The sequence below is a fragment of the Colobus angolensis genome, unplaced genomic scaffold (assembly GCF_000951035.1).
Source record: "Colobus angolensis palliatus isolate OR3802 unplaced genomic scaffold, Cang.pa_1.0 Scaffold26, whole genome shotgun sequence".
Taxonomy (NCBI): Eukaryota; Metazoa; Chordata; class Mammalia; order Primates; family Cercopithecidae; genus Colobus; species Colobus angolensis.
Genome location: NW_012115821.1, coordinates 13,607,158 through 13,620,228, shown reverse-complemented (window position 1 = coordinate 13,620,228; position 13,071 = coordinate 13,607,158). Strand labels below are relative to the sequence as shown.

At 51.2% G+C, this 13,071-nt stretch overlaps 1 protein-coding gene across 1 annotated transcript in view; it reads right to left on the bottom strand.

Annotated features, from left to right (window-relative positions):
• Positions 1-4,350: 4,350 nt before the first annotated feature.
• Positions 4,351-13,071, bottom strand: part of FAM3D (family with sequence similarity 3, member D) — a 33,931-nt gene continuing 25,210 nt past the window's right edge. The window contains exons 7-10 of the mRNA XM_011947207.1: positions 11,659-11,709; positions 7,531-7,615; positions 6,698-6,824; positions 4,351-4,775 (exon numbers count right to left, since the gene is read on the bottom strand). Coding sequence (XP_011802597.1) covers positions 4,686-4,775; positions 6,698-6,824; positions 7,531-7,615; positions 11,659-11,709 — 353 coding nt within the window. The 3' untranslated portion in view covers positions 4,351-4,685. The remainder of the gene's footprint in view (positions 4,776-6,697; positions 6,825-7,530; positions 7,616-11,658; positions 11,710-13,071) is intronic.

The window sequence follows — 13,071 nt, the reverse complement described above, 5'->3', positions numbered from 1 at the left end:
TTATAGAAGGAAGTAAGGCTTACAAAGTGTGAGGGGGGCTTTGGGCTTTAAAAAGAGGAGCTCTAAATCCCTTGAACCCACTTCCTCTCCATCTCTTCCAAAACAGTGAAGGCAGAGGTTGAGAATTCTAACTCCGAGGTTCTGTGCAATCTTCAAAAGTCTTCAGAGGCATTCAGGAGCAGGGGAAGAGGGGGAGGAGAAAAAGGGGAAGGGAGGAAGAGAGGAGGAGAAGGAGGATGGGAGAAACACTGTTTACCTGAGAGTAAACAGTATGTTTAGGGCAAACATATCTGTTTCATGTAGTGTTGGAGACAGACTAGAATTCCAGCCCTTATTCTGAGACTCCTTATCTACGTGACTTTGGACAAGTCACTTGACCTCTCTGAACCTCATCTTCCTCCTGTGTAAAACAGGATAACAATGGTTCCCACCCCGCGGACAAGGGGGCTATGAGGATGAAATGAGGTAATTCATGTGAAGCTCTGAGCAGAACATCTGGAAAACTGCAATTCTCTGTAGAAGTGAGGAGCTGCAGTTGTTACACTATCAGCAAGGCTGAAGATAAGTTCACTGCCCCTTGGGAAGTCCCAGATAACGAGTTCATTAGCCACAACAGCCTTTCCCAAGGGTTAGGTGTGTGGGGAGAACTTGCCAACCTTCCCTTTCTAGCTTGTGCTGCCACCTACTGGTGAGGACCAGAATTACAGCTTCTGGAAAGCTCTCCCCATGACCCCACCCCTCCATCCTCACTCCTGGGGTGGGTGGGAGGCACATTGGCAGGGAGTGGGGAGGCAAATCCAAGCCCCCAGTTCTGAGGTCATGATTAGCTTGCAGAGATTCCTTAAGGCTTGTCGACCCCAGTGAGAAAATGTGTCCCAAGTCTTATCCATTTCACTTTCTGGTGATCCCTAGGACAGGCCCCTGGTCCAGGCCACCACCCTCTCTCCCTGGATGACACGACAGACTCCTCACTGGCCTCCCTTCCTCCACCCTTCTCACAGCAGCAAGGAATTTTCAAAATATGCAGATCCGGTCACCTTGCCCCCAGCTTAAATCTCCCAGTGTGTCCCCTGCCCTGGGACAAAGTCCAAGCCCTCTGCCCAGCTCACAAGTCCCCTTGCGCTCTTACCTCCCACTCAGCCCTGTCACCCACCCTCTGCCCCTTCCAGGCCTCGTTTGTGCTGTTCCCTGGCCTGACATGCTCTTCCCTCCCTTCTTTGCCTGGCGAGCTCCTACACACTCCTGAGGGCTCAGCGTGGGTGCTGCTTCCTCCAGGATGCCTTCCTGGATCCCCCAAGGCTGGGGCAGGGGTCCTGTAGTCTTTCCCCTTACCAAGCCATGTCGTCTCTGGATTCGTATCCACTGCTAGACTGAGTGGAAATGGTGCTGGGTTTTCTTCACTGCAGCAGCCCCAAGCCTACTGGACTCCTGATGCATAGCAGGTGAGTCTTAACTGCTCGCTGAGTGATGAAAGTGACTCTTTATGGTGATAAAGATCCAACTCTCTACAGCTCGAGCTGACCTGGGGGTCCCTGTAGTGGCCACAATATCCTGAAAATGACGTTGAGAGTCTGACGGGTGTTTGCCACTTTTGTGACATCCAGCCCAGGGGGGCCTAGTGTGACTGGCTCGAGAATGCAGTCTCCTTGGTGGGTTATGGGGGTACAACGATGGCCACTTGGGCTTATCTTCTGGCTTATTCTGGGCATCTGAGGATGTGTCCCCTGAGGCCTACACCTTTTCAAGGAGTGGGAGGTTGGAGGAGGACATGATCCCTAATCTCTGCCTTGTGTTTCCTGGTGTGGAACAGCACGTTGCCTCTTCCATAGGCTCCACATGGCGGTGGCAAGTGCAGCTCCCCAGCTCTGAGCTCTTTCTCCTTGAAAACTGACCCCTTTTATGACAACAATTCCTGCAGACCTGGAGGTCTTATCTCCCAGCCCAGGCTGGGGCTCGGTCCCATCCAGTTGGTCATGCCCACCGCCTCTCTTAGGATGGGTCCCCCAGGATCCCAGTTGGGATAGGGATCATCATGTAGGTGATTGATTTGTTAAGGACTGGCCCCTGGGGATGCTGATAAGGGAGTGGAGGAGCAGGATGGGAAAGGGGAAGGAGGTAAGCAAAGGGACACTTTCAGGCAAAGTCCCAGTTCCCGCCTGATCCCTCTGGGAATCCTGGAGTGTAAATCGCACCTTGTGGTCATCATGCCCCAGGATTAGGAGCTGGCCTTTCACATTCCCACACGCGCCAGTCATTAGCTAAGGAGCTTCCTGGTCTGTCTTCTTTGTACTTGTGCTCAAAGAAGGTATGAATAGCCAAAGGCAGTTCTTCAAAGAAGAGTTCAGAGTAACCATTAACAATAAAATCTGGGAAAGGGGAAATGGGACTCTTCCTTGCATTCTCTGATTGAGCCAGTTGACATACTCTCTGTCTTCTTTGAAGTGCGGTGCACTTTCTGGAAAAGTCCATGTGTCTTCTCTTCAACCAGGTAGATACCCCATGTCTTAAAATGGTGGCCACTGACAAGAACCCTCTGCCTAGCCCTGTCCCTGCTCATAAGCTCACTTTAGAGGTCTTTATACATTCTTCAAAAATTTTATAAGGTACTCTTGCTTATTGTAAAGCGAAATTTCCAAGCTCTCAAAGGTGTTTATGGTCATGATGAAAATTTCCTGCCACCTTCATTCCCAGAGCAGGTTTCTGGGAAGATGTTTTTCCAGGTAGTCTACTGATGTGGTTGGAAGTGGTTATTCAGGTCTGCCAGCATGCTCCCCCTTTCATCCCTGAGGGTGAGCTGAGGTGGGTTGGGCAGGGAGTGATGGAATTGACAGGATGTCTGGATGGGCACCTTCTGGCTTCCTCAGCCAACCCTGAGCATGGCTCTCCCCAGGGCTCTTTGAATTTTTTTTTGATGGAGTCTCACTGTCACCCAGGCTGGAGTGCAGTGGTGCAATCTCAGCTCACTGCAACCCCCGCCTCCCAGGTTCAAATGATTCTCCTGCCTCAGCCTCCCAAGTAGCTGGGATTACAGGTGAGTGCCATCATGCCTGGCTAACTTTTACATGTTGGCCAGGCTGGTCTTAAACTCCTGGCCTCAGGTGATCTGCCCATCTTGGCCTCCCAAAGTGCTGGGATTATAGGCATGAGCCACTGCACCTGGTCTGGACCTCGATTTTGATATCACTGCAACTGTAGCCCATGTCCCACCTGCTGTGGCCCCTGGTGGAAGGTTCACACAAACTATTGCCTCTACCCTAGGCTATCTTGGCACATTTGATGTGCTCCCAGGCCCCAGGTCTTGGGAGCTGTGAGTCCCAGGCCACTGGTGGGCATCTGTGCTTGGGCAGAGGGCTTCTTCTTCATGAAGGGTGGTGTCCCAAGCATATACTACGGGAGGCTGAGTAGCAATGCTTTCTGCCCCCACGACCCCCTTTCAAGACTTAGTCTAGAGCTTGGGAACTGGGCCCTTCTCAGAAACCTCAGGCAGGTCTTGGCACCGTATCCTTTGGGCCTTCCCATTTCAATGTTCTCCTGTGGCCTGCCAGCAGCTGGCATTGCCCTCTCTTGGCTGGGGGCTTGCTGTGAAGCCACAGAGGGCCACTCTTCCCTGGGCAGGGCAGACAAGAAGCACCTAGGAATTCATATCATCCCCAACACCAGAAGCCCTCAACAAACCACTGATGGAAGTCGGTGTGTAAATACCCTAGCTCCCTCACTGCCGGGTGGAGTATCTCCAGGGTGCATGTTTTACCCTCATTCCTAGAGCTTTGGGTGGGAATCAGCTCCAGGCCCCACAGGGGAAGCTGGGTTGAAAGCACACCCTTTACTGGCTGCCTTCCTTCCCCTCCTTCCCCTCCTTCCCCTCCTTCCCCTCCTTCCCTCGCCATCTCACTTCCCTGCTTCTCTACTGGTGTTTCCCACAATCACCTCCCAAATATACTGCCTGCCCTTGTGTCCTTGTTGCAGGGTCCGCTCCTGGGGCAGAGACAGCCCGGCTGCCTTCCCTGAAGCCAGAAGCACAGCCTGGCTGCTCCTTCCAGCCGGGTTCAGATCCACCCCTCCTCACCCTCTCCTGCTCTGGACTTGCTCCAGCTCTCCTTCAGACAGCGGGTGATGACAGTATTCCTTGAGTCCTGTCCCCGGCTCCCTCTGTTCCTGTCCATCCCACACTTTACGCAGGAACCGAGGATTCTTTCAGGCCCTTGGGAAATCCCAGAAACACAGCTCCCTCACAGCTGCCTAAGGGGGAGCCTGAAGCTGTCACCAACCTGTCTGAACCCGTGGCCCATGCTGAGTCTGGAGCAGTTCAATCCCAGCGAGAAACGTGGCCGCTGGAGTGGTCAGAAAGTCCATTCCAAACCAGCAAAAATAAAATTTAATTGGACTCAAGTCAGGGCAGTCGGTCCTTCCTCAGGACTGGCTGCCAGCAGTCCCTGACGAAAGCACCCTGTTCTCTCCACAGACAGCTGGTTCCAGAAGGACCCCCTGAGGCTGGTCTGCCGGGTAGGATGCACTGTGGGAGGGTTCTGTTTCCGAGGAGGGGGAGCACGACACGGCATGCAAGGACCGGCAGTGACTTCCACGCGGCACCTCCTGCTCTTCCTCCTCAGTCCCTGCCAGGCTCTGACTCCTGAGTCAGGCAGGAGCTTCTTCAGGCCCCTGGCTCAGGAAGAGCCACAGCCACCCTAAAATGGCTTCCGGGGCAAGCAGCCCTCCATCTCCAGCAGCTCTGGCCATCCCTCATATTTGTTTGTGTCTGGGCTGTTCTTTAAGAACTAGAGAGAGAGAAGACAGAGAAATATAGGCATTGAGTGAGGACGTTTAGAACTCATGCCCGCATGGGCACTGTGCTCTAAACCTAAATGGGGGTGCCGGATGTTATTAACCCACTTCACAGATGGGGAAACTGAGTCTCAGAGAGGGGATGCAACTTGCTCAAGGTCTCAGAGATGGGATCAGAGCCCAGTTACTGCTCTCACGCCCTGAAGGGTAACCAGTTGTTGGAGAGATCTAGCCCCTCCCCTCAAATTCTCTATGTCCCTCTAGGATGCGTCAAATAACAATAATGATAACAACAACAAAAAGAAGACTCCTAGCTCCTAGCTCATCTTGAGCGCTTGCTGTATGCCAGGTGCTGTTCTGCAGTGCCTTATGTATTTAATCTGCACAGTGGCCCTAGGGAGTGTGCACTGTTTACATCCCATTCCACAGATGGGGAAGCTGAGGCACAGAGGGTCACTGCCCATAGTCACTGGCTGGTAAGTGGCAGAACCACCACATAATATTAATTAATACTAATAATAAGGGATGGGGCACAGTGGCTCACACCTATCATCCCAGTACTTTGGGAGGGTAAGGAAGGAGGGTCACTTGAGGCTAGGAGTTCAAGACCAGCCTGGGCAACATGGGAAACCCTGTCTCCAGAAAACATAAAAAAATTAGCTGGGTGTGGTGGCACATGCCTGTGGTCCCAGCTACTCGGGAGGCAGAGGTGGGAGGATCGCTTGAGCCCAGGAGGTCGAGGCTGCAGTGAGCCGAGATTGTGCCAGTGTACTCCAGCCTGAGTGACAGAGTGAGACCCTGTCTCAAAAAATATACATATACTAGTAATAAGTATGTAAGAAGAATAAAATCACTTAGGATTGTGTCTAAAATGCTCAGGTTTAGTTTATGAAAGAAAAAAATGTAAATGGCAAAATCTGCTGATGGAATCATTGTGGCTGACTCTCAGGAATTAAAAAAGAGATTCTAAATGCTACCTGTCTAAAACCCAGTTTCCCAAGTGTGGGAACAAAGAACAGACTGGCTTAGTCCCATCAGGGTGCTTGGTTCATTTTTGGGTGTCAGGTCCCAGCCAGCTGGTTGTAGGTGGGTGAAGCTGGTGCTGGGCTTCCTGTACTCCCATGCTTCCTCTGTCTTGCCGGTTCCTCTGGGTCTGGAGCCCATGCTTCAGGGCAGAACAGCGCCACCTGCCCATGCAGCCTCAGGCCTCTTGCTAGGGCCCTGCTGCAGCACCCCCACAGGACATTCGGGAACCACACCACCCCCTGCCCCTGCCCACTGGCCTCCTGAGTTCTTCACTGTGTTCAGGCAATTTCTAGTTACCTGAGTACATCCTCTTAGAAACACATGCATACAGACCAAGGCCACATTTTCTAGCTTAAGAAAAAAATCACAATCGTGGTGCCCTTCCTAGAGCTCAGCACACGGTTCCCTGCACCTGCTCGCTCTGGCGTCTCTTGTCTGATGATGGCATTGGCCTCTTCCCTGCCTTCTGACTTCCCTTTCCGTATTCTCCATGCCCAGCCAGGGAGGCTGAAGGGATGAGGACAGGCATCCTGCTCCTTTCCCCAGGCTCCCCTTCCCTGTCACACAGCTTCATATTTCCATTTCTTTCTCCTTCCTTCATGTCTCACTTCCCCATCATCCTTCTTTTCTCCTTTTCCCTCTTCCTTTTCTGGTACTTACCTGTATACTTGCGTATTTATATATGACCCAGCTTTTGCGAAATGGCCAAGGCGGCTTCCTGGCCAATCAGACCACCCTGCCCTTTGGAGTGAATGACAACCAAGGGCCTCTCCCCACACAATCCTCCCAATTTTAAGGCCCTTGGGAGGTGACTGGGTGACTGTCCTTCCTACCACCACCCAGCTCCTCGTCCATCCTTCATAGGGCCGGGTTGTGGTCCAGAACCCACCTGCTCAAAGGGGCTTTTACCCCTGAAGTCTTTGGTTCCTATGAAGACCCAGCTATCCCGGAAGCCCAGTTGTTTTGCGTAGGAACTCCCCAAGTCAGAGAAGAGTTTCCTGCTTTCATCATCCATTCTGCAGAGGACCAGAGAGGATGGTCAGGATGCAGGGGTGGGTCAAAGGGGCATCAGATGGTGGGATTCCCATGGGGCAAGGTTCCTACCCTTCTCCCCATTCAGCATCTGCCCTGGGGGTGCCTAGAGAACATGGCTGCACTCAGGAAGGACAGGATAAAGGGCTTCAAGACTTCCTCTCTAGAAGGGCCTCAGATGGGGCTGGAGATGTGTTAAAGCAGTACTGCTCTGTTTACAAACACAATACACATTCATTTGGAAAATATGGAAGATCACAAAGAAGTAACTAAGAAATACAGTCTTACCCCTCCTCCCCTTGGTGTGATCAGTGTATATATTTCCATATAGTGTTTTTTGCCCCTTACTTAGCACTAGAGGTTGGGCAATTTTCCATGTCCTTAAATACTTTCTGCAGCATCATTTTTGATGCAGTCTATCTTCATTTGTGCATATATCATATCCTGTGTTACCGTATGTCATAGTTTCTGTGGCCAGTCAGCTGTTACTATTGGACAGGGAGAGGGTTTCCAGTTTTCCACTGTGGTAATGAAGGCTGTGATCAACCTCCTAGAACATCGCTTTGCATACTTGTCTGATAATTTCCTCAAGATTAGTTGCCAGAAAATGGAGCTGGCAAAACAGCAGAAAAGGGTGTGCAGCGTTTGAAGGTATTCAGTTTGCATCACTGGGTAGAGTTTTCTACTTACTTGGTCCCCGGGTCGTCGTAGGAGGCCACCAGCACAAGTGCACCCCCCGGAATTTCTTTAAGGAATTTCACTAGGTGTTTAACATCTGGGGGAGGAAGGAAAAGGTGCTGGTGATTTAGGGGAAATGAACCCTGGTCATTCTCATGTTTCTCTGCTGCCCTATGATGCAGGAGCCAGTTAGGCCCGGTGGACACTGGGCTGAGCTCAGAAGCCAGGAGGAGGAGCATCCCAGGTGGAGCTCCCTGTAGCCCTTGTCCTAGGGGAGGGCAGAGTGAGCAGAGTGAGGGGGACTCATCCAGGTGATGTGGGGTGGCTTCTGGACACTGGAGTTTAGAAATTCCCCATGTGACTCTGACTTGCAGCTGAGGATGAGCACCACTGGTAGAAGGGCCCTTATGTGCCTACCCCTCAGGGGACCAAGTGTCATCATCTCTCAGATGCTCCAGGCCCTTTGCATACCCCAGACCCCATTCTATACTGGACAATGCCCAGATTATCTGTGCTGACTTTAGATGGTATAGCACGTAGCCTCAGACAACTGAGACCCCTGGGAGAGAACTTGAGTCTACTATTAATACAACTCTCCTGCTGTGTCAAGGAGCAAGTCTCTGCGTGTGTCTTTAATGCCTTCCTAACTTGCCAAGCTCTCTAACAGAGAGCAGCTCTAGGCTTAGCACCTGGGGGAGGCATCAGCATCCAGCTCACTGTGAAGAGGCTGATTTGTTTCCATTGTGATTATTACCATTATTATTATTATTTTGACACAGAATTTCTCTCTTGTTGCCCAGGCTGGAGTGCAAAGGCGTGCTCTCTGCTCACCGCAACCTCTGCCTCCTGGGTTCAAGTGATTCTCCTGCCTCAGCCTGCTGAGTAGCTGGAATTACAGGTATGCGCCACCATGCCCGGCTAATTATGTGTTTTTAGTAGAACTGGAGTTTCTCCATGTTGGTCAGGCTTGTCTCGAACTCCCAACCTCAGGTGATCTGCCCATCTCAGCCTCCCAAAGTGCTGGGATTACAGGCATAAGCCACCATCCCAGGGCCCTCCATTGTGATTATTTTTATGGTCACCTTTCCTGCATAACAAGTAATAATAGCTTTCTACTTAAGGCAGTAATATAGTTTCCTTTTAAGATATATTTACTTAGGTAAAAAAAAAAGTGATCCAATTTAAAGGAAAATACTAATAATGCAGATGTTATTCTAGATATGGTGCAATTCCAGGGGGCTCAAGTTTGGCAACAAGCAGCCTAGTGGTTAAAGCAGAGACTATATCTGTCAAATGAGGATGTAAAATAGCCCTGCTCATAGCATCTTTATAAAGTGCAAATGTGACAATAACTTTGGGCATACAGTAAACGTACTCTAATGGAACCAAAAATTATTAGCAGGATTGGCTGCATAATTTGCAGGATCCAGTGCAGAATGAAAATGCAGGGCCTTTTAATAAAAAATTATTTAGTATTTCAAGACCACAATGGCAGGCATCAAGCCAAGTGTGAGATTCTTCCAAGCACGGGCCCGGTGTGACTGCCCTGTCCCCAGGTCACAGGCCCACAAAGCTGGCCTTGATTGTTAGTATTCCAGTGCAGACCCCTAGGACCTTGGGGAAGAAGCCATTCTCCCAACTAAGGCCAGCTGCCAGCCAGCTCAGTGACAGGTTTCCGGTCAACCACCACAGTCGCTCTTCTAAAGAAATGGCCCTTGAACTTTTGTGACAAAAGGAGGGAACTCTTAAAGCACCATTAATTTGTGTTGTTGCAGATGTATGGTCTGGTGCTTGTCGGGATGGACGGTGGGTATTTGGAAAACATAAAGCATGCCTTCTGCTAATGATCACCTCACTTTAAAAAGCCTTCAACCCCTTTTGTTTCCTGAAGGGAAGGGCTACTTGCTCACAATGCCTCTGTTTCTGGGTCCCCATCAGTCATGGCTACATTCAAGTTTATAATAAGGTGTTTTAAAGCTTAGTTTCGTCTTTAAACTTTTTTTCCTTTTCATTCTGACAGATGATCTCCTTGCTTCTGAGTCATCTGGATGGAATGAGGGAAGAGGGGAGGGAAGGGGAAGAGAAGGGAAGGGAGAAGACTAAACCAGCTTGCCTGGACCCCTCCACCAGTCAGGCTGGACACCCTTCCACCAATTATTTCAGGTTATCATCTAATCCTCACCTCAGTTTTATGGAGTGGAAACTATAGCTGCCTCTCTGTTACAGATGAAGAAACTGGGGCTCAAGAGGCGCCACTTGCTTCAGGTCATGCCTCCGGAAGTCTCTGACTCCGGAGACTGGACCTTTTCCATAAACCTGGCCCCAGGCCATGCTGAACATCAGTAGGACTCCAGGCAGGATGTCTGGTCCTCAGCCCCTGGCCTGTCCCCATCTCCTGTTGCCCCTGTCCTCAGCTCTATCCTGTACCGGGAGGGACCTTGCACACTGCATGTGGGCACTTTAGTGTGCCCATCCAAGCTCCATCCACACCACCCTCTCGTCAAGCAACAGCCAGCCCCTGGTCACCCCTCCATCCTGGGGGAGTGTCTGAAGCCTGGGGGTGGGGCACACCTGGTAAGAGACCTGCGTGGGCCCTGATGCAGACTCCAGGTCAGCACACCCCTAGCTCTGCAGACTCCTCACCCGTGAGTTGGGACGGAGATGGAGGAGGGTGGGGTGGGGTCTTACGAAGCCCACTGCCCATCTCTAAGAGTTGTCCTGCACATCACATCCCCAGCATTCCCCACCTCCCAAATTTCAGCCTCTTCCTTTGTTTGCGAAGCTAAGAGGGCTCCCTGCCTTCTGCTGCCTGGTAACTTTCTCCCCTCCTGGGCTCACGTGTGTGGGTGGGTGTAGACCAAGTGGGCTTTCCCTAGAGGTTGAGACAAAGACAGGGGAATTCAGGAGAGGGGAATCCCAGCTGTTTGGCAGCTGCTTGGCTCCTTCTGCTCTGTGATGGGCTTTCCCGGGCCCATGGTCACACGTGCTGTACACCCCAGGATGGCCGAGCACAGAGATGCCCTGGGGTCTCAGGGATACAGAAGGGAAATTGCATTCACCTGGGCTCTGACACCCCCTCTGATGAAAGCCAGTCCCTGCAGAGCACAGGTCTCTGCTGCCTGCTGCTTTCTCACTCTTCATTGAGCCTCCTGTGTTGGAGCAAGGCTGGGTTAGCAGCTGGGCAGCACGGGTGGCAGACGGCCTGGAACTGATTCTGCCGCGTTTTGAAAGCTTTTGAGAATGTGGGGTCAGGGTTCCACCCCTGCCCATAGGTGGCTGCTTGGCGAGGAGGCTGCTGGTGGGGACTTAGATGCCCGGGATTTCAGCACAGCTAGGTCAGTACCCTGTCTCGCCCGGCCATGCTAAGAGCAAGGAGGGCAGTGACTTCCTATAAGGGGCAGCCAGGTACACAGAAAAACCTGCAAAGCACGTGGGTGCAGAGAGAAGACAAGTATCTGCCGAAAGATGTGTAGAGCTCGGAGCCTCAGGTCCAGAAAGGAGCCCTGTCCTGTCCTTGGGTCCCCAAGAGATCCCTGTAACCTTGAAATAAAATACATTTACCCAGCAGAGCTTCAGTGGATGTGGCCGACAGGTCACATGGCCTTGTCCATAGCACTTCAGTGACATCAACATTGACATTGCTTTGCCTTAAACTCTTCTCTGGCCTCCAGAGTTCACGTTGCCCCAAGGGCAGGCCAGAATTGCATGCCAAGGAATTAGAGGCATGGGCACCTCAGTCCCCTCGATTCTCTGGGAGATCTCTGGGGCATGTATTCCACACTGGCTCCAGGGTTCCAACTTTGGTTAAAGGCTCAGTGACACATTCTTCACAGGCTTCCTTCCTGTCGCTGTCTGCTCTCTACTCCCCTACTGACATTTCCTGAGCTCACTTCTTCAATAAAGCATTGCAATTGAATCCCTGTCTCAGGATCTGAGTCTGGGACATCCCAACTGAGATGGCCAGAAGGAGTTTCAAAAGCAGCAGGACACCCTCAACCTCCCACCGCACCACTTCCTGGGTGCCTCCTGTGGAAAGAAGCACCAGGTACCTCGAGCCACCAGGTCCCTTGCCACACGAAGAGGCTCAGCCGTCTGCACCACATCCCCCACTGTGGCTTCAGTGTCAGCAGAGGCACCTACCTCCAGAGTACATGTCAAATGCCCTCTGTCCCAGCACAGCTCCCGTGGTTCCTAGGGGTTAAGAGGAGAACAATTATCCCCTGTAACGCGTGTCGTTCTGCCTGTCGTTCTGCTGAAAATGGCTAATCTGTAGTCTAAGATCTAAAAACAGAATAAGAATATAATGAAATCAGGTCCTATAAAGAGCATGCAGGACTAAAGTAGGTGTCCAGGGATGGCTGGGCTCATCTGAGAGGTTCAAGAATGTAATGGCTGAGGGCGTCTCTGGAATTGAGCTGAGTCTACTCAGTCTGAGTCTGTGTTCTGTCCTACCACTTTCTAACTCAGGACTTAGCATTTTGACCTCAATTTTTGCATCTGTACAGTGGGTTGTGGGAACTAAAGGAGATACATTTAAAATATTAATAGTAGTCATACAAGATGAATTTTAGCTGCAAAATCAAAATCAAAATGATAATCGTCATCATTATTTCCACCTATATAGAAAACCTACAACTGGAGTCCTCCACCTCTCGAAGGCAAAGAGATTTGTGTTGGGCTAAGCGGTATTCAGTTTCCCAGGGTCCAGTAACCTGGATTGCATTTGTGGGTTCTGTGGGAGGAGGCGGCCGAAGGCCAAACCCTCCAGGGAACCGGTCTTCGGGAGGAACGTTACAGTTCGCACTCTGTGCCACTAGATGGAGGTGTTGCAGAGGGGATGGCAGCTCCAAGGCTTACGGAGGAGGGTGGGGACCGGGTCTAGGGAGAGGCGCAGTCCAGGCGGCGCGAGCAGGCTCGCTTAGCAGCCCCTCCAGGATTCTCCAGGAGCCACGTAGGGTCCATGGAATGATTTACCTGGGGCCCTTAGAAGGAGTCTATGAACCCATGGAGCTGCTTTTGTGATCGCGTGCGCTCGTGAATGTTTCTGCAATGGGAGAGTGGTGGGGGTGGAGGCTGAGGCTGGCCAGCATAGCTTGAAGATCCTGAGGAATATCTGCGCCACTGAAAGTTAAAGACTACTGGATCTTCAGCAATCCTTGTGTTGTTCTTGGTCATATAGATGAGGATGATTTGTTGGGCTTCCCCACATGTGGCATACACAGCATGCACGTATACAGTAGGTGCTGTATACATGGTTGAGACATTTCTAGTCTAGGGAGGTCGTTCAGGTGAATAATTAAGACCTGGAGTTAACTAGATCCAGGTTCAAATGTAGGTGGTTTTATAGGCTGTGTGACCTTGGACAAGTTGCTTAGCCTCTTTTTTTTTTTTTTTTTGAGATGGAGTCTCGCTCTGTCACCCAGGCTGGAGTGCTGTGGCTGGATCTCAGCTCACTGCAAGTAGGTGCTGTATACATGGTTGAGACATTTCTAGTCTAGGGAGGTCGTTCAGGTGAATAATTAAGACCTGGAGTTAACTAGATCCAGGTTCAAA